Source organism: Mus caroli, unplaced genomic scaffold, assembly GCF_978045245.1.
Source record: "Mus caroli unplaced genomic scaffold, Mus_caroli_1 scaffold_15, whole genome shotgun sequence".
NCBI lineage: Eukaryota > Metazoa > Chordata > Mammalia > Rodentia > Muridae > Mus > Mus caroli.
This window is the reverse complement of record NW_028227270.1, coordinates 1,733,500-1,759,546: the sequence shown is the minus strand read 5'-3', so window position 1 is coordinate 1,759,546 and position 26,047 is coordinate 1,733,500. Positions and strand designations below refer to the sequence as shown.

The window sequence follows — 26,047 nt, the reverse complement described above, 5'->3', positions numbered from 1 at the left end:
GCAGCTCACAACCAATTCTACCCATCTTCTTGGTTTTGGGAGGGGGCATCAGGCACGCACATGGTGCACAGACATGCATACAAACAAAACACCCATACACATAAAACAACATTAAAAAGAGTCATGAACACATAATTTTAAAGTTTACTTTAAAACGTAAATTATCTCCCAGTATTTAACAGGTAAAGAAAATAGCAATATTGATTTTACGTGGTTGTTATTTTTATTTTCCAAGTAATACTGATTAAAAATATTTACACAACTACTTTTAAGTCCACAGTTTAGCACTCTTATTTGTATGGCTTTAAAAGTTATAGCACAAAATCTTTACATCAAGGATTGGGGGAAAAAGATTCCACTCAAAACAAAAGCCTGATATATTATATACATGTACATATCCTCTGTACTTTATTTTAAATACATTAATTTTAAAATGATGCTCACCTAATATTTTTTCCATCTGGTGGTAAAATACTAGTGCAACTTCTCATCAAAATAAAGTTTACCACAGATGGAAGTGAACTTTTCCAATTGAAAATGGCCCTTCAGCTGCCGTTAAATGAAAAATTTTCAATGTAACTTAAAGGAAAAAGAATTGGTAGTTGTCATTTTAGCAAAAAATACCAAGTACCAGAGCACTTTAAAACACAAACTTTGAAAGAACCAGAGATGTTTTTCTGAAGTTTTGTTGGTTTTGAAAAGGCACAGGGTGGTTGTTTTTTTGTTTTTGTTTTTTAACATTCTAGAAATTCTGCCACCACCGTTTCTGTTGTGGGGACATTTGTAGCCACTGGATAGACAAGAATGTTGTTCATAATAAAGCCAGCCCCCAACTAGTAACTGCATGTAACAATGCACTTCCCTCATGCAGCCTTGTGTTGCCTACATACTCAACTTTTTAACATGCATTAGAATACAAATGTATGTATTCTAATGGTTTTAAGTATGATTTTATAATATGCAAAGAATTTAAGGAAAGACATGACCTGGGAAAGAGGATACGGAGACCCTTACCACAATGAAAATAGATGCATTCGTACCCAACTATATAATAAGAATATAATTCATTTAAGTTAACAGAAATATACTTCTCAAAGCTCCCACTCATTATGAGGAATATTCCCATTCTGTGGCATTAACTGGAAGGACATCAGCCTGTTTCCATAGAAACAGTTCAGCACAACAGAAATAGTTTAACTTTGGTCCACTTATTTGATAGCTTAAGGTCACACTGCCCATCAGTTTACCACAAATGTAAATTTAAAAATATAACGGTTATTTCATTCTAAAACCGGCAGAGATGTCCTGTCATTCTCTGTTTTTCTAGCTTGGGAATACTCGCTTGGTTTGGTCTCTAACCCCTCAGCATCTTCATGTTCTTCCATGGCAGCATCTGCATGGTTAGGCTCGCTCTCCTCTTGGCTCATGATTTCAGGGGTCATGTGATCCAAGTCAGCTTCTAGAAGCTCAGTCTGTACTTCAACTGGCATCTGATTTACCCGTTCAACGTGAAGCTCTTCAACATGTACTTCAGTGCCTTCTTCAGTCTGAATCCGGCCCACTTCCAGATAACTCACTTGGACTTGCTCTGGAAGCCCGGTCATTTGTGAATCATGTACTTGGCTGTCCTGGAGCAGATCTGGATGAACTTGTTCCACAGTTACTTGTGCGGAATCCACTTGGACCTGAAGCAGTGGCAACACATGCACTTTCCCAACTTGTTCTATAATAGTCATTGATGTCACTGGCTCGGTTTGTAAATGTGTTTCTACTGAAAGGACTTCTTCAGTTACTATACGCTCTGAAATATTGTGAGCATCACTAAGATGCCTCCGTAATTCATTTCCTTGCATAAACCACAAGTCACACAGAGTACAATGGTTGGGTTTATCTCCAGTGTGTATTACCAAGTGATCTTTGAACTGGTCCCAGCTGTTAAATACACTGTTACAGACCTGAAATCACCAAATACAGTATGTCAATAATAACTATAATCATACCGAAGTAAATGTGAACACACTTATTCCCCATAAAATATACAGACTGGTTGAAGTTAGCTCAGTAGTATCTGCCTAGCAATCACAAGGCCCTGTACTGGTTCTAATCCTAAGTGTCAACAAATAGGACAACAAAATAAAACCAAAACCACCAATGAAGAAATCCCCACAAAGAATACACTAATACGGATTGAAAGTATAACTTAGTGGTAAGACTATCTGCCTAGCATATGGGGGTGGGGGTCCTGTGTTTAATCCCCAATACCAGAAAACAAAACCAACCAACCAACCAAGCACAGAACACTACCATCCACGATTGGTAGTTATCACATAACCATTTTAACTATAGTTTCCAGGGCACCTAGTGCAAAGCTATTTCGCACACTTGGTTTCATTTGATCTTTCCGCCCATACCCTAACAACTGACTAAATTCTGGGGACATTCCAGCACTGCTCCTGTTAAGTATCAAATATAAAGTAACAATACCATAGCTTGTCCCAGTTTCAAGATTTAGACCCCATTACACTATTTGGGACAAAAAATATACTAATCATGGAAAACCCAGTTATATCTTTTCTGCCTTCTCTGCCCCTCTCCCAGAAACCAATGATTGTTCCTATGGCTAAAAATAATTAATTGTAGGCAGGTGAGATGGCTTAACAGGTAAAGGCAGCATTTGCCAAGTCCGGGCACAATCTCGGAGATCAATCTCGAAAACCCACATAGTGAAAAAAGAACAAACTCCTACAAAGTATCCTCTGATGCATACACGCACAGCCATTAGTAAATAAATACAAACAAACACCCAAACCTATTATTCCCCCACACCAGTTGTGGTGGTGCACGCCTCAGCATTTGGGAGATAGAGACAGGACAAAATCATAATTCAAGGTCATCTTCAGCTAAAAAGTCAGTTCAAGGGCCAGCCTGGGATATGACAGACTGCCTACAAGAAAAAGAAAAGAACAGAACAGAAAAGAGAAAAAAAAGAAAGGAAAAAAGGAAAACCACCTAACAAACCTGCACTTCTGTTTAAGTTTAAGACAGTTTTATCAATATTGATCACCTTGGGCTGCTGATAACCCATATAAAACATTTATTTTCAAGTCTTTCTAAGGCTCTAGCTTGAGATGCTGATACACCACTGCCATGTTGTGTCCAAAGGGCATTTACCGCACCTAACCTATCCACACTACAGGAACGGAAGGCATGTCCAAACCTTTGACATTGCAACAGGACACTGTAATCTCCAAAGCTCACATTCAAGAGCTGTACAAGTTAAAATATAAATAAATAAATAAATAAACCCCTCAATGCCTCAATGTTTAAGGAATTCACAATTTTGTTTTGGCCCATATTCCTGGCTGTTCTGAGGCACCGTAATGCGAGTATTGGTTTTGTTTAGTATTGAGGGCATGGTTATCTAGGAGCTGAGGCTTGCTACTGCCCAGTGTCATGAGAAGATTCTACTGGGTTTCACTAACTCGGGAAAAGATCAGATTTCAAAATTCCAGAAGTGGTTTCTACCGAACACATACTGCTTTTTACATTAATGTCTTGTCAAAAACTTCTCAATCAACCCCATTTTATTTACTCTGCACTTCTAATGACTGTGGTTCCGTTCCTCTTGTGAAGACACAATCTACCCACACATACCTGGCATTCATAAAGCTTCTTCCTGCCCTTTTTTGCTCCTACTCCAGTTTGGCATGCAGTGAGGTGACATTTGAGAGTGCTATTTCTAGCAAACCGCTCGTGACAATTTGAACATTCAAAAGGTTTTTCACCTATTGTAAGAAAAAAAAATACATTGACAAATTAAGAAAATTAGCAAAAGCAAATGAGCTCACCTTTTTTTTCAATTTTTTTCTTTTGCAGTGTTGGGGATTGAACCACAGCCTTTGTGTATGCCGGAAGACGACTTACCACTGAGGCATACTAGACAACTTTAACACCATTTTTCTTTTTTAGACAGAGTCTCTCTTATGTAGTTCTGGCTGTCCTGTAACTTGGTATGTAGAGCAAGTTGGCTTCCAATCCAGAGATCCTTCTGCTTCTAAGTACTAGGATTAAAGGTTAATGTACCTCACACCCACCTCACATTCACTTTTTCTGAGTTGAGTGTGTGTGTCTGTAGGACAGGGCAGGACTTGTCATATGGTCATTCTTCTGAATGTGCCTTTGCCTCTCCAGTGCGGAGATTGTGGGCATGTGCCACAACATAAGGCTTTCCTGTTTCTTTTTTTAAAAATACAGTCTCACTATGTTCCCCAGGCTTGGCCTCCCAAGTGCTACAACTACAGGCATGAGCCACATGCCTGACTTAATTCACACATCCTTAAGAAGGGGAACACTCAACCTAAGTCAGATCTGCGAGTCATGTGGAAATATAGAACTAGCCTTTCCCTAAGCTTTTTTTCCCCCTTTACCACATAAATGTATCAGACCACATTTTAAGTTATGCAGTAGAAAGACAAAGACACGGAGGGAGCCACACATCCATAATCTCAGCATTAGGAGAAGCTGAGTTTGAGACAAATTTGGGCAACACAGCAAGATGCTCTCACAAAGCAAAATGCATGGGGGCACAGTGGTGAGTGCCTTTAAATCCAATACCAGAGAGGCTGAGATGGTAAGTTCAGGCCAATCAGTGCCACACTGTGAGACAGTCTCTAACAAAACCAAAGTAAAATACAAAACAGCAAATAACCGGTTTTGAACGTTTTCATGAAAGTAAGTGCAAAAGCCCTGGGAACCCGCTGAAAGTGAGCCAGCGCCACGGGACAACTGTGCAGCAGTGCACTCCAGAGCACAGGAGAGCACCACACAGGAACGAGGAAGGACAAGTGGCTGACTATGACTCCCAGATCTCTGGCTTTGCATGCCACCTTGTATCAAGAGCCTGGGAGCTCAAATGAAGTCTGGAGTGGGCATGCTGGGAAAGACTATGAATTTAGGGTTTTTGGGTTTTGTTTGCAAAGTAACACAAAGCCCTGGGTTTAACCCTTAGCACCACATAAGTTCGGTGTGGTGGTGTACAACCATAACTCAGTACTTGAGAAGTGGAGGCATGTCAAGGTCACTGTGGACAACATATTTATTAAATTCAAGGCCACCTGGGCCACAAGAAACTGCCTCAAAAAAAAAAAAAAAAAAAAAAAAAAAAAAAAAAAAGAGGCTAGAGAGATGGCTCAGCAGCTGCTCTTCCGGAAGACCCAGGTTTGATTTCTAGCACACATGTGGCAGCTCACAACAACCTATTTTAGCTCAGGGGACCTGCTGCCCTCTAGCCTCTGTGTGAACACATGCAGGCAAAAACACCTGCACATATTCAATTATGAAATCAAAGAAACAAACAAAAATCCAAGAGGTTAAGAGAGAAATTTAAAAGAAACTCAAAGTGGAGCAGAGATGCCCAAGAGATAATTGTATGGACAATTCTGGACCCAAATACAATGGATTGATATATAGATAAAGGGGTTGTTTTTGGTGGCAATGAATACTTCCAAGATGGAACAAAATTCTCAGTGTGTTATATAATTACAAAACCCTGAGAACACAATAGTGAGGAAACAACAAGTAGATGTTAACAGTAGAAACAGAAATGGGACTAACAAACAATACCAAGGAAAATGAGAGCAGTCAGAGGCACAATGGGATTAGGAGCCAGCATCACCCAGAATGGAGAGGTTAACAAGTAGCACAACAGTGCGAACAGCAGAGAATTCTCTCAGTGAAGCCTGGGAGTGGGGTTGAGGATGAGGCTCAACGGCAGAATGCTTCTCTGGCATGCACAAGACCCCCAGGCTCAGTTCTCAGAAACACAGATACATGTATTCACTTTTTTCTAATTTTTACAATGTTTATTTTTATTTCATATGTACTGTGTTTTGCCTGCACATATGCCCTGGAACAGGCAGGTGTGAGCTGCCACGTAAGACATGCTGGAGACTGAACCAGGATCTCAGTAAGAGACCAGTACTTTTAACCACTGAGTCACCTCTCTAGCCCACAAACTCTTTATTTTATTTTTTTAAAAAATGTGTGTGTGTGTGTGTGTGTGTGCTGGGCAAGATCCCTGATCAACAAGGAATCACCATTTGTTGGCTTCCTATGGCAGAAGGTGGCAGGGAAGGACAGGATGAGTTAACAAAGGTGGACATGATTCTGGTAGACGTGAAGTTAGAAGATTCAGGACTGGTCTTTGAAGAAAAGCAAGCTGCTGGAGACGTCAACATGAGTGACACTAATGCTAATGCGGAAGTGGGGTGTAAGGGTCTTGACTGTGACAGCGAATATCTGAAGAAGCAATTAGAAAGAGATATGTCAGACAAGAAGCATACTCAATTAAGATTTGAGACCATTTTCTCCAGCACAGTTCCCTCCCTAGGAGTAAAGAGATGCAATGATTCCAAGATGGAGGCTGTTCTTAAATACAAGTTGGATCCCTGTATGCAAGAACAAGGTTAAGATGGGAATCAGAACTATGATAATGCACGGAAAGGGATGAAGGAGCTGAACGCCTTGGAGGTAGAGGGACGAGAACTGTCGAGGGCTGGGGATTTAGGCAGCATAGTGTTTGCAGAACAGGACCAAGACTTCAGGTGTCACTGCTCTGGTGAGGAAGAGGTTCTGGACAATGCCAAAATACTCAGTAAGTGGACACAAGTTACCAAGTTACATGCTTTTCTCCCAATGAAGCACAGCTGTGTAGAGATGCCACATGAGGGAAAAATTAGCTAGCACCTACATCTAGAATTGATGTTGATATGGGAACTTTTTAATTCAAGAAACTTTGAGAAATATGCTCAACAAAATGGTTATGTTTTATTTGTGTGTGATTTTCATTACCAATGAAATTGATAAGCACAAACTGTTAGAGCCTTTTGGAAAGGCAATGTGGAGGGCTTGGGAACATGACTCAGTACAGTGACAGCTGTGTAAGCATGAAGACCTGAGTCGGATCCACCTAAGAACCCAGTGTGGTAGCACAGCAGCAGCTCCAGCTGAGGTAATGTGGTGGTAGGGTGAACACAGGTAGCTCCCTGGAGCCAGCCAGTAGGTGAGCTTCAGGGTCAATGAGAGACTCTTGTCTCAAAAATAAGGTGAAGGGGACTGGAGAGATGGCTCAGCGGTTAAGAGCACTGACTGCTCTTTCCAAAAGTCCTGAGTTCAAATCCCAGCAACCACATGGTGGCTTACAACCATCTGTAATGTGATCTGACGCCCTCTTCTGGTGTGTCTGAAGACAGCTGCAGTATACTTACATATAATAAATCTTTAAATAAATCTTTAAATAAATCTTTAAATAAATAAATAAATAAATAAGGTGAAGAAAGACACCTGAAGTTGACCTCAGGTTTGGGCACACAAATACAAAGGAGGAAGAAGGAGGGAATAAAAACCAACCTGGTATTTGCCATGATTTCTTTAACTTGGCAATTATTTTTGTAAAAACTAAACGTCATAGGCCAGAAGATGGCTCAGGACTGGCTGCTAAGACTGATGGACTTGATTTCAACTCCTGGAACCCAGACAGTGGACAGAACCAACTCCTGCAAGTTGTTCTCTAGCTTGCATACTCGTGGTGATGGCAAGTGCGCACACACACACATATAAAATGAGCTTTTAAAAATGTATCACAGGAGCATGTGTAAAAAGATGCTTACAAGGCCACACTTGGCAATCTCTAGCAAAAACTTAGAGCTACAACCACATACAACCACATACACCTGCTAATAGGAGTTTACTGTCACAGTTAAGTAGCTACAGTAGAAGAAAACAAAATCTCTGTAAGTGGTTCATTTAAAAGATTGTACGAAGAGTATCACTGAACATGCCTGTAATTCCAGCACTTGGGAGGCTGAAGCAAAAGGATCAGTTGGGCTACTTAATGAAAATTTGCCTCAAAAAACAAAAACAAATATAGGCAGGCACGGTAGCACATGTCTTTAATCACAGCACTCAGGAAGCAGAGACGAAAGGATCTCTGAGTTTGAGGCCAGCCTAATCTATAGAGTGGATTCCAAAACAACCAAGGGCTACACAGAGAAACCCCATCTCTGAAAACCAACCAACCAAAGAGAGTCTAAAATTAAATGATATACCATTTGCTCATGCTTGCTCACGTTTTCCTAGAGCTGTGTGTGTGCTATGATGGATCACTTGATAATGCATGGAAGACACCTGAAGGCTGGAGGCAAACACTCTACCCCTGATCTGCTGGCCTTGCCAACTCTGGTGCTCTGCATGCCAGAGCAATGTTCTCCCCTCAGTTATCTCCTTAGTCAGCGGCTGCTTTTAAGAGATCTTTTGAAGTAGGAAAAGCTCACTTTCCACTGCATGCCACATGAACTATGTCTATGAAACAATTAGCATAGTAAGCTTGGTGAAATCTAGAAATAACCAGGTGACTTTCTTTTTAAAAGAAAGTGTGGACTGTTGTTGGTTGTTAAAGAGTGGTTTCACTCTTCTTTTTGTCTCATGTGCAGGACAGCTGCCATTATCCTTAAAGCAACAAAAGGGGCCTCAATATAAAGTGACCCAACATGTTTGTCAAACTGGCATTTGTCAGGAAGGGAGCCAACAGTCAATGGTGACTTTTATTTTCGGCACCGTTTTGGAAAATAGGGAGCAACTACTTAAAAACATGTTAAATTTACCTTAAGACTTCTTTTCAAATACAGATGTCAAGTGGACATGGCATTCTCTTTACCCTTTGCTGGCTTTCACTTGATGTTTTCTTAATAAACCCCAGTCAGAGTCACTCCAACACAAAGTTAGAGATCACCATCTTTCACCTTCAAGACTCAGCAGGAATCCTGTGGACCCTGCCCCACTCCACCCGCTCACTACTGCTGCCATTACCTCTTCTCCCGTTCTTTAGATTACTGTGAGAGATTTCCTCATCAGAGCCAGCAGCTTTTATTCCACATCCATCTATTTTGCCAGTCATCTCTCTAAAACAGAAATCTGGTCATTTTGCTTCTACATTAAGCCTACAAGGTGAAGTTCAGTTTGCTTTGGTACTTAATGGACCATACACTGAGCATATGGCTCGATAATCGATATAAGTAGCAAATCTAAGTTACTTCAGTTATCTCACATCATCTTGAGAGACATACAACATAAAGTGCACCAGCCCCGTGTTTGCTCTGCTAAATGAAGAAAAAGCACAGGATGGAAAAGCTCTCCTCTCTTGCTGCTCCCACCCATTGCCCACGAACCACTTGCAGACCCTGTGTGCTGCCCAGGTGGCCTGCTGTAGCAATCTCTTGGTATTCCTCTACTTTGACCCAACTCTGAAGTCATCCATCCTTCCACTAACAATGAAAATAACTTGCTTTCACACTTTTCTGTGTGTCTTATTTCTTGCTTGAAAACCTGTTTTCAGGTTAACTTCTTTTTCTGTGAGTCATCATAATTGGAGCTGGATCTTGAGGAATAACACATTTTCTGAATCTATCTGATTCTTCAAGTTCAATCAGTATATAAACAACTCAGGGCAGTGAGAGAGCTATTTAAAAAAACAAGAAACAATCAACACTAGTAGCTGTCCAAATTCCAGCATCAAAAAAACAGACCCTGCATGGTGTATATACCTATGTTCTATTTCCAGTATCAACACTCCAAATAGCCTTAATCACTGTATGTAACAAACCTCAAGCACAATTGTTCAGAAATCTAACACTTAGCAGCTCATGGCAATAGCTTTCTCCATCCTATTACAGAGGGTTTAGAGCCTAGCAAAAAATTAAGTTATTGGTAGTAGGTCCTTCCTGTGTGTGACTGAGGAAGCCTAGCAAGAAATGCTAGGGGAATTAAAGCAAGGAAAAGGGTATGTTGGGGAGGGGGAGATGACACATTTTGTTTGTTGACACAGAACAAAGAAAGGCTTCCTGGGACCTCTTCAAGAGTGAGATAACTCTTAGAAGAAGAGTGAGTATTCCTCACCTCCCTTGGCTGTCCACTAGTCCTGACACATTTGCCTTTAAGAGATGTGGAGAGAGACAGACATAGATGACTGGGTCAAAAATATATTACTACTACTGGAAGTGTCTGCTGCACAAACAGGATATGAGATTTAATCCCTAGGAGGCACTGTGGTATGTAACTTCGGCATCTGGTAAGGGTGGGGAGTGGAGGCATAACCCTGAAGCTCCCTGATCGGACACTTTGTTGAATTGATTAACTTCAGGTTCAGTGAGATTCTGCTTCCAAAAATGAAGATGAAAAGAAATTCTGGGGAAAGGCCCATCACCTTTGGCTTACACTTACACACTTACACACACACATGCACATGCACCAAGAGTATAAACATCTCACATGAAAATTCAACATCCACAGAATACAGTACATACTCCTAAAAAGAGGATTATAAATGTATGCCCCTTCAAAAAGAAAAAAAAATATAAAATTGTTAGATTGCTTATAAATGTTTACCTATGTAACATGTTAACATGGAAAGCAAAATAATAATTTCACATAACTAAAATTTAATAATACATGGTACTTAGCAAATAAACTATAATCTATTTTACATATTTCTTTAAAGAATATAAAAAAGGGCAAGACATAAAAACAACAATCATTTTTAAGGTTGACACCGATTTCCATTTAAAGCATCAAGAAATCAGTATGTACCATGCTCATCAGAAAATACAGAGGGAAAAACAGGATTTAGATTTCAATTGAATGTAGAAAAAAATAGTATTTGAAACAAAGTATTTGCTAATTACCTGTATGTTTTCGAAGGTGTTCTTTAAAGTGTCCAAAGTGGTCAAACTGTTTGTCACAGTACTGGCATATGTGAATTTTTTTCCCAGTTCTTTGCTTCTTACTTACTCCACCTTCTTCAAGGTGGTAACAGTTTAGGTGCTGTTTCCACGCACTCTCTCGAAGATACCTTTTATTGCATATTTCACACTTGAAACTCTCAGTGGAGTGTGATTTCATGTGTTCCTTAAAATGGTAAAACAATTTAAACGAACGGTTACATTTCTCACAATGGAACAAGTCCTTCACATGTGACAGCTGAAGTTCCACAATTTCAATACCTTCTACCTGTTTGCTTATGGGGTCAGATGCACAGTCATCTTCGCTAATCTGTTCTTTGCTTTCACCTTGACGGTACTTGCTGGTGATATCTGCCAACAACGCCAGAGCGGAATCATCGGAGGAGCCTGTGCTCTGTATGTACTTTATAGACTGCTTGGCAGAAGCCATTTCCTCCAAAGCTTCGATGCCTTCATCTTCTACTTCAATTGTGCCCTCAGCAATCTCCACCTCAATCTCCACAGGCTCTGACTCTGCAGATGGTAACGATTCAGTGATAACATTTGAAGTTTCTGCAATCTTTCTTTTTTTTGCCTCATTTTTTCCTGTAGTGTTTTCCTCTAATGGAGCTGAGTTTTCTTTGTTCCTGAAACATATAAAATATAGGTTTAAAAAAAATCTATAAAATCAGACTTTGAAAAAAAAAAAATCAATAAACTAAATTTATATATGGAAGGCAGAAACAAAATAAGGCAGCCTGAACTGATCAATTTTAACATTTCCATAAAAGCTGTAACATTCAAGACAGTGACATTCATCCAAGTGTAGCTATATGAAGGTTAATGGAACAGTCAACAACAGACCAGTACTTACAAAATAAACTTAAGTTGTGAAAAAACATCTTGCATTTTCTTTATGGAGAAAAGACACTTAAAAGTAGTGGTGCTGGAATATCTGTTAAGTATATTAGAAAATAAGCTTCTATCTTTAAATTCATACCATTTATAAATAATAATTCTAAATGGATCACAGACTAAAATGTGAGAACTAAAATTCATAAATTTCTAGAAAGCAGAGGCCTGCTAACCTCTGCCTCCCCACTGTCACCTTCTGTTAACATTACATAAAAGCCTAAGGTACAGTATTATGACAAGGACATCAAATATACAGGGCGTGCTCTGCAAATCTAAGTCAAGCCAAAGGGCGGACTCTCTGCCACCCTCATCTAGAAGACATGGAGAGAGATGCTAAGTCAGGAAGGACCACAAGCTGAAACAGACCATTTCTGAAGCTTTCACCCTGCTGCTGACTGAGGTGTTTGGATGGGCAAGAAACACGCAGCTTCTGCTTGAAATGGAAAGAAAATGTGCCTTGTTTCCTGGCAGTGTGTCTGTCACCTTCCACATCTCTCTCTACCTCCTCTCTTCCCCTCTATCTTGACTTCAGCTGCTTTAGGGAAAAACAAAATTCATGGTGGAGCAAAAATTTCCTTACACACACACACACACACACACACACACACTTCCAATAATGTTGGAAGATACTTGGGCAAAGGGAGGCAGTCTCTACTCCAAGGTTTTGGGTTTTAGACTTGACCTTAGTCATGGCTACAAGGTACAACTCCTCAGAAAACAATTAGCATGCTGCTGGTCACATACTGAAATTGATACCCGACCTGTGGAAAGCTGGTCTTCCAGTCTGAATGTCCCATTTTGTATTTGAGTCAACCAGACTTTGTGACTAATATGGTAAGAGGTATCCAGCAAGTTATCTTTCTTTGGTTAGTCAAGAAGAAATGCTTAATTTGAAAAAGCAGTTGGCCTTCTGTTGCATGTGCTTAGCCTCAACAGCATCTGTGAAAGTCAAACTAGACACAGCAGTGATGCTCTGTAGGCATAAGTTTACACTGTCATCATTTAACATCATTGTCATCTGGCCAACACTCCTTATGATTTATCTTGCTATATTTTTACTGACACATGGGCTGTTGCCAGTGGCTTAACTATTTGGTGAGCTAACTTGAAAGACAGCTACTTCAAAAGCCCAATCATAGGGAAAAACAAATGGTTTTGGAAACTTCCTGAGTCACTCATTACATGCCCATGACAAATGGCCAGTCTCTAAGAAGACTAATTACTTGGTGGAAGCAGCCTATTAAACAAGCAAGCCTGCTTTGCCCAGACTGCCACTGTTAATGCCAAGAGCCAACATTCACCATCCCAAACTGGTCTTGAAGTGTGGACTTCATGCCTGACTTCTGATACCTCCTAAAAGGTTGCCTGTCTTGCAGTGAACCAGCAGCATCTCACAGGATGCTGTTACTTACAAACTGACACTGATCTGGAACCTTTGTGTGGTGCTAGCTTCACCCTGATGATCTTTCCAGGTAGGTTATTCTTGTGCTATTCCAGTCTGTACAGCTAGCTGCTTCAGGCCTCAGGACTATGGTCCATGGCAAGTCATGTTTGGCTTCCTAGATCACCTAGTCTGAAAATGGTGCATCTTTATCACGAAAGCACTAGAGTAACTGGATAACAGGAAGGTGTTAGTTTCTTATGCTTCCTACCTCCAACAGATACTGCTATTTGAATTCTTACAATATCCTCCTCAAACACTGACTCAAAATGATTTCGCACTCCACTTCCCTACCTCCTCCTTGTCCAAAAATCTGAGTAAGGCAGGTTGGTCATCAAGTTCAGCTGTCCCCACAAAGGGATCATCTCTTCTCAGCTGCTTCCTGAGTAATGATGAAGACAAAAAGGAGGGGAGGCTTATATAAACCTAATTAGGAAATTAGGATTCTGCCCTGAATATTCTTTGGCATTATTTTTTCCCCACTAGTAACTATGGGACAATAAAGCTGACGTCTTCTTCAGATACAGGCTTACAGGATTCAACCTAATTCTACGTTAGTCATCTGGATTCTCTTATTAGAATCTTATAGAAATAAAATCCACTGGACCAAGCAGCATATTTATAATGGCACACATGAGGCCAAGTGGGAAACATAACGGGTTTCTAAATTATTTAAAAGTGCGCTAATATTTTCTATGCAAGTATGCAAGTTCTAGGCAGGAGTGGATGACTAGAAAGGAGTAAGTTACAGTTGCTAAACTAGGACCTTAACTCTGTGAGGTGGAGGGAAAGCAGCAACTGCAGGAGGTATGTGGGAGAGAGAAATCCAGGACTGTAACATGGACAACTGTCACAGAACTGAGAGTCAGGTGTCTGTGGTAAATAAAACCTGAACTACCTTTAGACAGCACTCCAAAAACTACAATTAGAGCCAAGCATTCTCTCTGAACTGCTGGCAATGTCAACCCATTTCCCTCCATAAAATAGGCCTTAAATTTGTAGGTACAAGGTAGGCAGATGATATTTACTCAAATTCTGTTAATAGTAGTCTGAAATAAGCTTAATATGAAAAAAATGGAATGGATTAGGTCACAGTTCCTACTGGTAGATTTACCACTGACTAATGAAGGCAATTATGAGAAAAATCCCCAGAAGCCAAAACAGTTCTGCTGGGAATATTGCTGGGAAAGTCTTCACAGATCTCTCATGCTGTTGTAGGATTTATAACAAATTCACAGACAACTCTTTACTTTGGATCTGTTTTCAGAGTTGTTTATATACACAACAGCTTAAAAACAAAGTCTGCCTGTTTCAGAGTGGAGAAAAGATAACATCCACAAATGTATCAATAAATTTCAAAACAATGATGAAATTAGGTTAAGAATACCCACTATATGTGTGTGTGTGTATATATATGTAAAATTCTAGAAAATGCAACTTATGTTTAACAGTATAGTATATGCATAATAATTAAGACTGAAAAGGGGGGGCTGAATTGCCATTAAGATGATAGAGATAATAGTTTTATGGTTATGTTAAAACTGCATCTTTTTAAATCTTTTTTTTTTTTAATCTTTATTTATATGAGTACATTGTAGTTGTCTTCGGACACACCAGAAGAAGGTATCAGATCCTACTATAGATGGTTGTGAGCCACCATGTGGTTGCTGGAAATTGAACTCAGGACCTTTGGAAGGAGTCAGTGCTCTTAACTGCTGAGCCATCTCTCTAAGCCCCATCTTTTAAAATCTTAAACATTTAATTATGAGATGTAATCATTTTATGTATTTTGCCTACCATGTATGGTCACCACATGGGTGGGTAGTGTCTGCAGATGTCAGAAAGGGGAATGGATCTCCTGGAACTTAAGTAAGAGATGGTTGTGAGCCACCATGTGGGTGCTGGGAATTGAACTCAGATCCTCTGCAAGAATAAGTGCTCTTAACCACTGAGCCACGTCTCTAGCCCCATAGTCTGTACTTTTATATTTTATGTGTTGCCTACCATTTTTATTTATGCACCACATGCCTGCCTTGTGCCTACAAAAGCCAGAAGAGGCCATCAGATCTTCTGGAACTAGATTTAAAAATGAGTGTGAGTCACTATGTGGGTGGCCAGGAATCAGCTCTGGGTCCTCTGGAAAAGCAGTCAATGCTCTTGACCACTTAGCCACCTCTCAACCCCCCAAACCACATACTTTAAATAAGGCTTAATAAGTATAAAAGCAGCACATTTACCATGCTAAGGCTTAATAAAACAGGGTTATTGAGATGGCTCAACCGAGTTTGATTCCCCAGGACCTGCACAATGCACATAGCCAACTACTCGAATTTGTCCTCTGACTGCTTGAGATTGCATGCATGCACACACGCATGCATGTGCGCATGCAACACAACAAACACACACTAAATTTCAAGACACAATGACTCACTCACATACATCCAGAGGTGGTAACAAGCTATATGGCTTACATTTGATTTTGCCTCCACTAGTGAATAAAGACTTTAAAATGTTTGTAAGGTTTGAAAAAATAACCCGTAGTGTACTGGTGAGGATACAATAAAACTGCAGTTCCAGGGCTGGAGAGATGGCTCAGCAGGTAAGAGCACTGACTGCTCTTCCAAAGGTCCTGAGTTCAACTCCTGGCAACCACATGGTGGCTCACAACCATGTGTAACGGGCTCTGATGCCCTCTTCTGGTGCGTCTGAAGTCAAGTACAGTGTACTTATGTATAATAATAATGTTTAAAACAAAACAAAACACTCAAAAACCTGTAGTCCCTGTGTACCAGCAAAGCCACTGTTTCCAAAGGCATACACACTGAACTTTAAATGTTTACTAAACGTTATCATGCCCTCTAACTTGTATACAGCAGCATTGCTCTAACAGTGAAACACAGGGAAAATAACCCAAATGTCATACTGCCATTTACTCTATGAACTACTACTAGGCAATAAAAATGAATGCAGTAACAAGCACATTATAGATGAACCTCTGAAATGCAATACTAAGTGAAAAATAGCAAACACTTCAGAAGGTACTCAAAAAATTAAACCACAGACTGAAAACTGTGCCATCTATACATAAGCCCAAGCACGCATCTTTATTTTGCTAATCAATTTCAGGTGTCTCCCAGAGACGACTAGGCTGGTTTGGACTGGCATACATCCACAAACGCCAATGTACAATGTACCAGGTGTTAGGGATCGGAATGGATACACACCAAATTCTTTCCAAATAAGTGTAATTGTGAACTGTCAAATCAGCTAAAAGAAATGTTACTGGGGTCTGGAAATATGGCTAAGAAGAGCACTAGTTGCTCTTCCAGAGGACCTGGGTTCAATTCCCAGCACCCCCATGGAAGCTTACAGTAAATTTTAATTCCAGTTAAAATTCTTCTGGTCTCCAGGAACACCTCATATATAAGGCATAGAGACAAACACGAAGGCAAAACACCCATACACATAAAATAAAGATGAAAAAATGTTATTTATGGACAATTCATCTCCTAGATTTATTCCCAATTTCATCTCTTGACTAAACCATACTAGTTAGTTGGATTAAACCACTTTGTTTCCTAAGGGAAATGACCTACAAAACTGTCCTTGTTGGCACTTCTAAAGACCTATAATAAATCATTAAAAAAGAGGAGGAGGAGGAATGGGAAAAACAAATTAACAACGAAATAATAATTCATATATTTGGAATATAATTTGATAGACTCCGTTATATGCATTTTTACAGGCATTAATTTAACCTCATTAACAATCCTATGTAGAAAGTCAAATTATTATACCATGTGACAGGAGCTGAGCAACTTTACTAAGTCCACAGTGATAGAGCTGAGGTAACCCAGAGCAATGCCCAAGGCCTCCCTCAGCAGATTGCTCCAGTGTGTGAAGATGCTGAGTGGCCTGTTCACTGTATCCTTTAATATTTTCTGAATGCCTCCTAGAAGAAATTCTGTGGGATTTTTATTGTTTGCTTTTTCAAGACATGGCTTCTCTTCTGGTAGGCCTGACTATCCTAAACTGTCTCTGAAGACCAGGTTGGTCTCAAACTCACAGACATCTGCCTGTCTCTGCCTCCTGAGTGCTCGGACTAAAGGCATGAGTCACCAAGTAGTATCTACATAAGGATGGATATCTTCTCATGCTATCACAATACCAATGAATACTACGTTTTCCCCTTTGCAGCTGGTATGGAGATTTACACCATTTAGAGGTTATGCAGAGTACATAACAAGCATATATATATATTTAGATTGTAATAGTTATAGTAGATTAGCCACTGTGGTGGTTTGAATAGAATTGACCCCCATAGGCTCCAATTAAATAGGTCAGATAAGAGTAAGGCAATAAATGTCAAAGCTCTCTTGCTTCGAAAAGACACCTCGACCATGGCCTATTTATTTTTATTAGCATTCTTAGTATAATTCTCACTCAAATTCAGCAAAAGATTTTCAAGGACCCAGAGGTCACCCTAAAGAGTTGCCCAGACTCTCTTATTACATACCAGAGACACTACTTTAATCTTAGGAGTTCTTGAGAAACCAAATCACTATTCAGATTTTCTTAGTTTCAGGATGTCACTACTTAATGATTCGACACATACTCTATAGTCTTAACAGTGCCATTAGCATTCTTAAAGAAATAAACAATTACCTGACTTCAAGTGCTTTAATAGCTTCCAGCATTTGTAGAAACTCTGCTGCTTTCCACACATCATTGGCTTCTTCTTCCCCTTGTATCATTAGTTTTGCTGTGTATGTGAACTCAATTAAATGGCGAAAAGCCATTTTACTAACACCTGTAAAAAAGATGCACATTACCATTAGTTCACATTAATTCAAACTTCAGAGCTGGGCGTGGTGGTGCACACCTTTAATCCCAGCGCTCAGGAGGCAGAGGCAGGTGGATTTCTGAGTTTGATTGAGGCCAGCCTGGTCTACAAAGTGAGCTCCAGGACAGACAGGACTATACAGAGAAACCCTGTCTCTAAAAAAACAACAACAAAAAAACCCAACAAACAAAAAAGAAACTTCAGAATGTAAAGAAAGTACTTGGGATTTGGTCATTTCTTCTCATTTGGAAAATATCAAGAATTCTTCAGTATCCTAGTCACATTTTGGTACTACTTACCAAGCTATGATCTCATGCTCTTCTTTGTGGCCTGATAAGCCCACTCCAACTCTCACTCCCTTAAGGTTTAAGTTAATTCAAATTATGTATATAGGCCTGTGCAAGCCAGAAGTCCTGGACTTCCTGGAGCTAGAATATCAGGTGGTTGTGAGCTGCCTGGTATAGGAGATGGGATTTGAACTGGGATTCTCTGGAAAAGCAATATTCTCTTAACTGCTGAGCCACTTCTCCAACCCCCACCCCTTAACTATAAATTTGACAATTTCAGATGGTTATGTAACAGGATAGATTATCTTTAACTAGCTTACTTTAACATTTTCAAGGTTTATACACATTGTTGCATATGGCAGAATTTTTAAAGGCCAGTGTTCTATTTTGTATATGCATAAATTTCCATCATTCTTAGTCTGCTGATGAACACTTAGGTCATTTCCACATGTTGGCTACCACGAATGGTGCTGAAAAGAATGTGGATATGCAATAAAGACAGCCTTTAGTGCATTACTGAGTGCATGATACATGGACATATGTCAGTGTGCCTGTAGAGGTCAGCTGTGGGTTCCAGGAACTGAACTCAGATTGTCAGGCTCACACTAAATGCTGTTGTTCACTGAGGCATCCTGTTGGCCAAGGAGTCCAATTCTTTTACATGAATACTTAGTTGTGGAATTACTAGATTCTGTACACTATGGCTTAAAGATGAAATATCCCTCCCAAAGGCTCATGTGTCAACAACTTGGACTCCAGCAGGCGATGTTACTCAAGACTGGATCCTGAGGATGCTTGTTCAAAGATGGATGGGATATTAGAGAGCTGGGGCTTAAGTTATTCTGTCCTGCAGTCTTTGTGAAGCTTTTGTCTGTATACAGATGATACTGGATTGTTCTTCAATAAGCACCATTCTCCATAGTGTGCTTCTATGAGAATATTATAAACTCATTCATGAACAGGAAGCATTTATATACTAAAAAGGCTTAAGTTACAGAGTAAGGGCTCAATGCTCAATGTATATTGAATTGATTTTAAAGAAGGGCTAGTGAGAGGAAGGTCCTTCTTGCTTATGCCAAAGGCCTGATTCAGTACCCACCCTCTGTGCCAAGGCTCTCCATCCTACCCATAACCTCTAACTCTGAGCCAAAGCAAATCTCCCTCGGAAAGCTGTTCAATACATATGGTGTTTCTACTTTTAAGTTTTTGGAATGATTGTTTTCCAGAACACCCACACTCATTTCCAACTTCTCTTCCCACACCTGTTTTCTGCTTTCTTGATAGCCTTCTTCACAAACGTATGTGATACTTTCTAGATTTGACTTAATTAAGTGGAACATGCTTTATATACTTAATGGTCGTTTGCATTTCTTTCTTGGAGAAATTTCTATTTAAATTCTTACTCTGTTTTTAAATAAGTTGTCTGGATTCCTTTCCACGTAGATCCTTGGTTTAAGTATCTCCTCCATTCCATCTCATGTTCTCACCGCTCCCTTTACTGTGTCTATGTTCTTGTTGCCTGTGATAGTAAGCACCATACTCACGGAAGACTCTGCCTAAGTCTTACTGTGTTGAGATGTAACAGTCAACATGGTGTACCACAGAGTTCTGCACAGAAGTATCCTTGTATCACAGGAACAGTCTCACTTGGTTGTGGTAAATGATCTTTTAATTAATATGCTATTGGATTTGGTTTCCTATATATCATGTGTGTGTATGTGAGAGTATACAAGTACAGAAGACAGGAAAATGTTTATGTTGTTCTCCTTCCACCTTGTTTTGAAGCAGACATTCTTTTGTTTGTTACTGAGCTGTGAACATCAGGCTAGCCGGTGTTAATTCTCCAGCTTTCAGTCAATTCTCAGGTAAGGGAGAAATATAATCTGGTATTTTAGGATTAAAACATTCTCATCAATCCTTTATTCCTCTCTTAGTGGAGTTATTCCGGGGGTGGGGGGTTGGGAGGAAGCAATTCCTGAGAGGTTACCTAAGGAAAATGCTGAAGAGCACCTAACCTCGGTCTTCTCATGGGGGCACTATTTTGACATTCCTCTAGTCTGTATTTAAAAAAAAAAAATTCATACGCAAAACAACTTTTGGCTGGGTGTGGTAGCACATGCCTAGCAATAGGGAGGTCAGCCTGGTCTATATAGTAAGTTCAGGATAGCAGAGGCTATGTAGAGATCCTGTCTTCAAACAAAACCCCATAGTTTTTAATGTTTAACAGATCCTTTGCCTGGCTTGTCTTTGACAATTAGGGATGAAGTTTTCTGGACATGATAGAATTGCCAAAAGAGGAATTTTAGAACTGTAGTTTCAAAACCAGAAAAATAATGAATTTAGAAAATTAGTCTTCTTTTTGAATTAGGGACTAGATGTCTCCTGAAGATAATATATGGATAAAATCCACGTCACAAAGCTGAACATGTATGTAACTGGCTTCAGGAGCAACAATTTTTATTCAAAGCCAGAGGGGGTTGGGGCTGTATTTCTAGTCAAAGGTATCTTCGTCAAGAAATCACGAGTTACTGCTCACATTTTACAGATGGGATTCTAGTTCCATCTGAAACAGAGAAAGCACTAGCACACCCACCCTATCCTGTCCACTGATTAAGGCTGTAGCTCCTGGAGAGAAGACACAGCACATACACAAGGACTCCGAAGAGCTGACTGGAAAGTGAAATCAAATAGCAAAGTCCTAAGGCTTTCTATTTTTCCTCCCAAATATCCTGGCTTAGACATAAGGGAAGGCCAAATCTCACAGCTGAACAATAGGTATAAACAGGAAAAAAAATTCTACCAGAGAAATTCCTAAGAATCAAGCAAGGTAATAAAAGGTGTGGGTGGGGGTACTGGTATTATTTTTCTCCTCTTAGCATCATTCAAAATAAGCTGCAATTCTAAGTCCCTGTACTGACAGCAGTACAACAGTGTTCATGTGTTTGAGATCCTGTTGCAGCCCAGGACGGCCTCAAATTTCCCATCTTCTTGCCCATCTCTCTAGAGATGGGATTAGCACTTTGCCAGGATTATAAAGATTTTAAAACAAAATTCAAATTGGATGCACAGCTGAGAGTGTGTCTGAACCCAGACAGGTTGACTGCATGCTAAAACAGAAACAAAAGCAGTCTCTAAAGGATAAGAGCACCCACTCTTACACCAAATGTCCATGACATAATCCAAAACTACTTATAGTCTTAAAAAAGCTGTATCATTCAAGGTCTTTTTCTAAACAGTAAAACTAAGACCCAAACTCAAGTGTTCTAATACATGCCCAGAACTTTACAGCAGGTAACCTTGGGATAAAATAGCAATTTCAGAATTAAGGGTTAAATGATAATTGATAACTTTTTTTAAAACCTGAACCCCACCAAATAACAAGAAAAAGTATTTTCCATTTTATTATGCAATTTAGATATTTAGTATATAGGTACCACTCTCTATAATGGATGTAGGTCAGAGGTGCTGAGAGACAAAAGAAAAAAAATCCTTTCTCCAGTGCTGCTTTCTGCTGCTTTCTCAATTAGCAACAAGTGCCTCTAGCCTGGGCCCTGGTTCTGAATGCCAGGTGTGGGGAGGCAGCGCAGTGCCCGCCGTTCAGGTGAGCGGACTGGAGTTAAGACCCCAGAACCTATGCAAACGCTGGATAGATGAAGCAACCTGCCTGCAGTTAGAGCACTGGGAAGACAGTGGCAGGGCTAGCTCAACTAGCCAGTACTGGGAGCAACTGTGAGACCCTGCCTAAAGGAATAAGGTGGACAGCCATCAGTGAAGACAATGATGTTGGCCTTTGGCCTGGACTGTGCACAGGCTCAGGAGTACCCACCATAGCCCACCTCCCCCTCCCTTTCTTAATAACATTCACTTAGTAGAATGAACTCCTCCCCGAAATGCACAAACCTCATTGTCCTCATCACAATACACCACCCACACTAATGGGCTCTAATATCTTTTTGATTCTTCTTCTAGACTGTTGCTACATTTTCAAGCACTTCAAGGAATGCTGTGTTCATAAATTCTTCAGCTCTTGGATCAAGCACACTACATAACACAACAGGTAATCAATATGATGAATAGCTCTCACCTATTAAACTTTGGCAATACACCAAATATGCCAGGTGACAGGTTTTCTATGTGCATTATTTCAACTAATCACTATAAGCCAATTAACCTGCTTTTAGATGAAAAGACAAATACACAACTGAGATGAAGTAACTTTTTAGCTACTTAACAAGCCTCAAGCTGATTGACTTATTTGGTAGCAAAAATATTACAATCTAGGCAGCTAGAGTCTCACTAACAATCCTTATGTATGTCCAGTAAGCCTGTGCTGTCTCTCATACATAATCAAAAAGTAATTTACCTGCTGATACACTAACTGAAATATATCAAAATGAAAGTTACAACTCGTTTCTTCACTCCCCTAGGTATCATTTTTTTTCCTCCAAGATAAGTTTCTAAGCAACCCACCCAGAATAAAGAATATGTACTCAGTAAAAAAGACACAAAACAGAGAAACCCTGAAAGAAGATTCTGTTTTACACAGGCACATGTGTTTACTTCTGATTTTAGAATTTGATGGGACATGGGGGTTAGTACTGTAGTAGTAAAAGATAAAAGCATAATTAATAGTACAAACTAAAATGACTAGCTAGGCAACCTTAGTTTCATAAACTGTAGGGGCCTGATCCCCATAAGCAAAGTACCTCCACTTTTCAAAAGATTAGCATGAGCCCCAGATAAGACACAAACTACACAGCACAATGCCCGGCAATTGGCCTGCCATTTGGGATTTAAAAAAAAAAAAAAAAAGTCAATCATTTGCTTTCAAAGTAATACCTAAAAACTGATGGCCCCTTCTCTACTAATTTTTTTTTTATAAGTTCATCTTCTCCAGTCCTCCCCAATTATGGCAGCCCATTTCATTTGTATATCACTACTTCTGATAGTACGGAGGTCTCTCCTGCAATTTAAAATATCTCTACCATCTCTAACATCCTTAAAGCCTAAGGTCATTAAAAAAGATGGTAGTTTCCATTTATGCAGGCTTTGAAAATGACAGTGAGCCCTTGTTTTAGCAATGGACCAGACTTGTTAGAAACCAGCATCTATCACTTACTCCTGAAAGAATTCTCAAGTAATAAAAAGCAATGTGTCTAGTTGTCTACCAGAGACTATTGGAGTTTATTTCCCGGGAAGCCCTGCTAAACCAGCCAGTTATTTTGCTAAGTACTGTGGAAAATACTACTCACCTTCAATTTCAACCAAAGGCTCTTGAGTAAACTCCTGGAAGAATTTGTAGAAGAACTTACTGCAGGCAGCCAAAACAGCCTTGTGGGCCTTAAAATGGTGTCCTAAATAAGGGGGTAGGGTGGGGTGAAGAGATGGAGAGGAATAAAAACACACTGGCATCAAAATCAAAGTTAAAATCCTTTCTTCACAAAATACATATCTTTACTTCAAAGACTTCAACAGTTTTTATAAAAGCTAGTTTATACCAAACAACAAATTTCTTCTAGCAGTTTCTGTTCCATCCAATTAAGTAGCAAGCTACATTTAACCCCACTGAAACAGCTAAATATGGCCTGGAGAACTGGTTTGGTGGTTAAGAGCAACAGCTGTTCTCCCAGGAAAGCCGGGTTCAATTCCCAGCACCCACAAGGCAGCTCACAACTGACTGCAATTCCAGTTCCAAGGGATTTGACACACTCTTCTGACCTCCTCGAACACCAGTCAGGCATGGGGCGCACACAGGCAAAACACTCGTACACAGAAAATAAAATGCAATAAAGTGCTAAGTATGACAGTGCAAAAGTTCACGATAGCTGTAGGCACAACACACCTACAAACTTTCATTATAAGGAACATCTTGTCTAGAAAGCCAATGTTCACTAAAAGGAACCCTAATCTGGATTTGCCTATACAAGGATTGACTAGCAAAGATTTCCAACTTATTTTTTAGTCACTCACAGTGGGTATGAGTGTAGCCCCACGAGTGTAGGTGGTTTCTCATCCACTTTCCTTTCCACACCATTTTGGAAAACTAGAATGAAAACTTCCCAAATGATTCTTGGGCTGGACTCCTCAAAGCAGCTTGCTAAGAACGGGCTTATTAACAAACAAAACAAAACACTGAGACCGCCTCCTTGTCTGACCAAACATTTTGAGGTTTCTTCTGTCTCCTCGGGGCACTTATCAAACGCAATTATAAAACTTGAGCATGCTGCAAGAAGTTAAAATGTGATGATGCATATCAGACTAGGAGATTAAAATCTAGACTAGCCAACCAGCTTTCTGCAGCATGGTCTACGTGAGCAGCACTGACAGGCGCCCTCCCTGATGCAAACCCTCCATCGACTTTGGAAGAGAGCCCGGAGAGGATGGGTACAAAAAGGCGGGCAGCGAGGGAGAACTGAAGCTCCCCATTTTTCCTCCTCTGCCCACTACCCCTACCCACCGTCGACAATCAGGGTGATGTCCGTAAACCGGTCCTGCTCCCGTTGTTCATTCAATCGGTCCAAGATCATTTTATGATGTTCAGGAAACTCCTGAAGGCATTCCATCGTCTCTTCAGCCTCCATGGCCGTCGGGGTGCTCTACAAAAGAGGAGCATGATAATGTATACCCATGAGCTCGGGCTGACACAAAACCCCTACAACAAGAAAACCAAACCAAAACCCAGGTACCGGGTGGAGGGGGAGAGAAGGGGGAGGGGGAGGCCGAGAGCAAGGCTGGGGAAGAAGAAAGGCGAGCCAGCCGAGCGGCCGCCGCGCGTCGCGGGCCGGAGCCGCGGCCGCGGAACTCCGAGCCTGACCTAATTGGAGCCTGGAGACGCGAGCTGGAGCGGGGTGGGCACAGTGCCGGGAGGCTCAGGGACGCCCGGGAGCGCAAGTCCGGCCGGGGAGGACCCCGAACAGCCTCGGCGGCCTCCCAACGGCACGCCGAGCCTTCCGCCCGGCCCAGGCTGCGGCAGCCCCAGCCCCGGTCCCGCCCGCGGCCCACAACGACTCCCCGGGTCGCCTCTCCCTCCGGCGCCTCTCCCTCCTCTTCCCCCCCGCCCCGACCCGGCCGGCACTCACTTAGGGAAGGAGGAGCGGCCCGGGGCCTGCGCGTCACTTACGTCGACGTGCTGCGTCACCACGCCGGACGCGGACGCACCCGAAGCGCCAATCCCTGCGAAGCCTGGCCACGCCCCTGGGGCCAGTGAGGAGGGGAGGAGGGAGGGAGCCCCCCGGGGGGATTCGGGGCTCCCCGCGCGGCGCCCGCGTTCGAAGGCTTCCGTGGGCTCTGCTGCGGCTTCTCCCGGTAGAGCAAGGCAGCCTGAGCACCGGGAAGGCTGAAGCCCTGGCGACGCTGCGCTCCGGCAGCCAGCCCGCCCCCACCGGGCCCGTAGCTGCACTTCCGATCGCGAACTCCTGGTCGAAAACTGGCTGGGCCGCCCGGGAGGCTTATATCCCGCGGCCCCGCCCTGCCCCGCCCCCTTTCCGGAGCGGAGGTGGGCCCTTGTCCTTACCTAGCTGGCTCCCGGGCCTCGTGCCTTTCTTTCCACGCTCTCCAGTCCCGTGGCGCAGCTGCTCGGGTACCCAGGCAGCTCCTCGCTCTCCATCTTCACCTCTGCAGCAGGGACGCTCGGACGATCCGCTAGGGGTCCCGCCGACGCACTGGCGCCCTGGGCTCGGCGGCCGCGGGGACGAGCACGCTCCGGCGCCGGGGATCTCTCTATTTCTCTCTCTGTCCCCAACGTCTGCCCTGCGGTGGCAGCACGTGTCTGCAGACTCACCGACCCCGT

General features: G+C 41.5%; 1 protein-coding gene across 7 annotated transcripts; it reads right to left on the bottom strand.

Moving 5' to 3' along the window:
• Positions 1-30: 30 nt before the first annotated feature.
• Positions 31-26,047, bottom strand: Zbtb35 (zinc finger and BTB domain containing 35). 7 transcript variants are annotated; one of them, XM_029468417.2, is made up of 7 exons: positions 25,772-26,047; positions 24,716-24,854; positions 23,511-23,612; positions 17,794-17,938; positions 10,737-11,419; positions 3,655-3,785; positions 33-1,955 (listed from the first exon to the last, which is right to left on the bottom strand). In XM_029468417.2, exons 2-7 carry the CDS (start codon positions 24,837-24,839, stop codon positions 1,281-1,283), a joined length of 1,860 nt encoding a protein of 619 aa, XP_029324277.1. In that variant the 5' UTR covers positions 24,840-24,854; positions 25,772-26,047; the 3' UTR covers positions 33-1,280. The 7 variants fall into 7 exon arrangements, with proteins under 7 accessions (XP_085686911.1, XP_021035559.2, XP_029324277.1 ...); XM_021179894.3 differs by lacking the exon at positions 25,772-26,047 and adding an exon at positions 25,379-25,726; XM_021179895.3 differs by lacking the exon at positions 25,772-26,047 and adding an exon at positions 25,338-25,382.

Coding starts and splice junctions, on each gene's coding strand:
- Zbtb35 (XM_029468417.2), bottom strand. CDS start 24,839: ATGGAGGCTGAAGAGACGATGGAATGCCTTCAGGAGTTTCCTGAACAT. Junction 3,786..10,736: donor ACACCTTCGAAAACATACAG/GTAATTAGCAAA, acceptor TTCTTACAATAG/GTGAAAAACCTTTTGAATGT. Junction 1,956..3,654: donor AGAAGCTTTATGAATGCCAG/GTATGTGTGGGT, acceptor TGGTGATTTCAG/GTCTGTAACAGTGTATTTAA.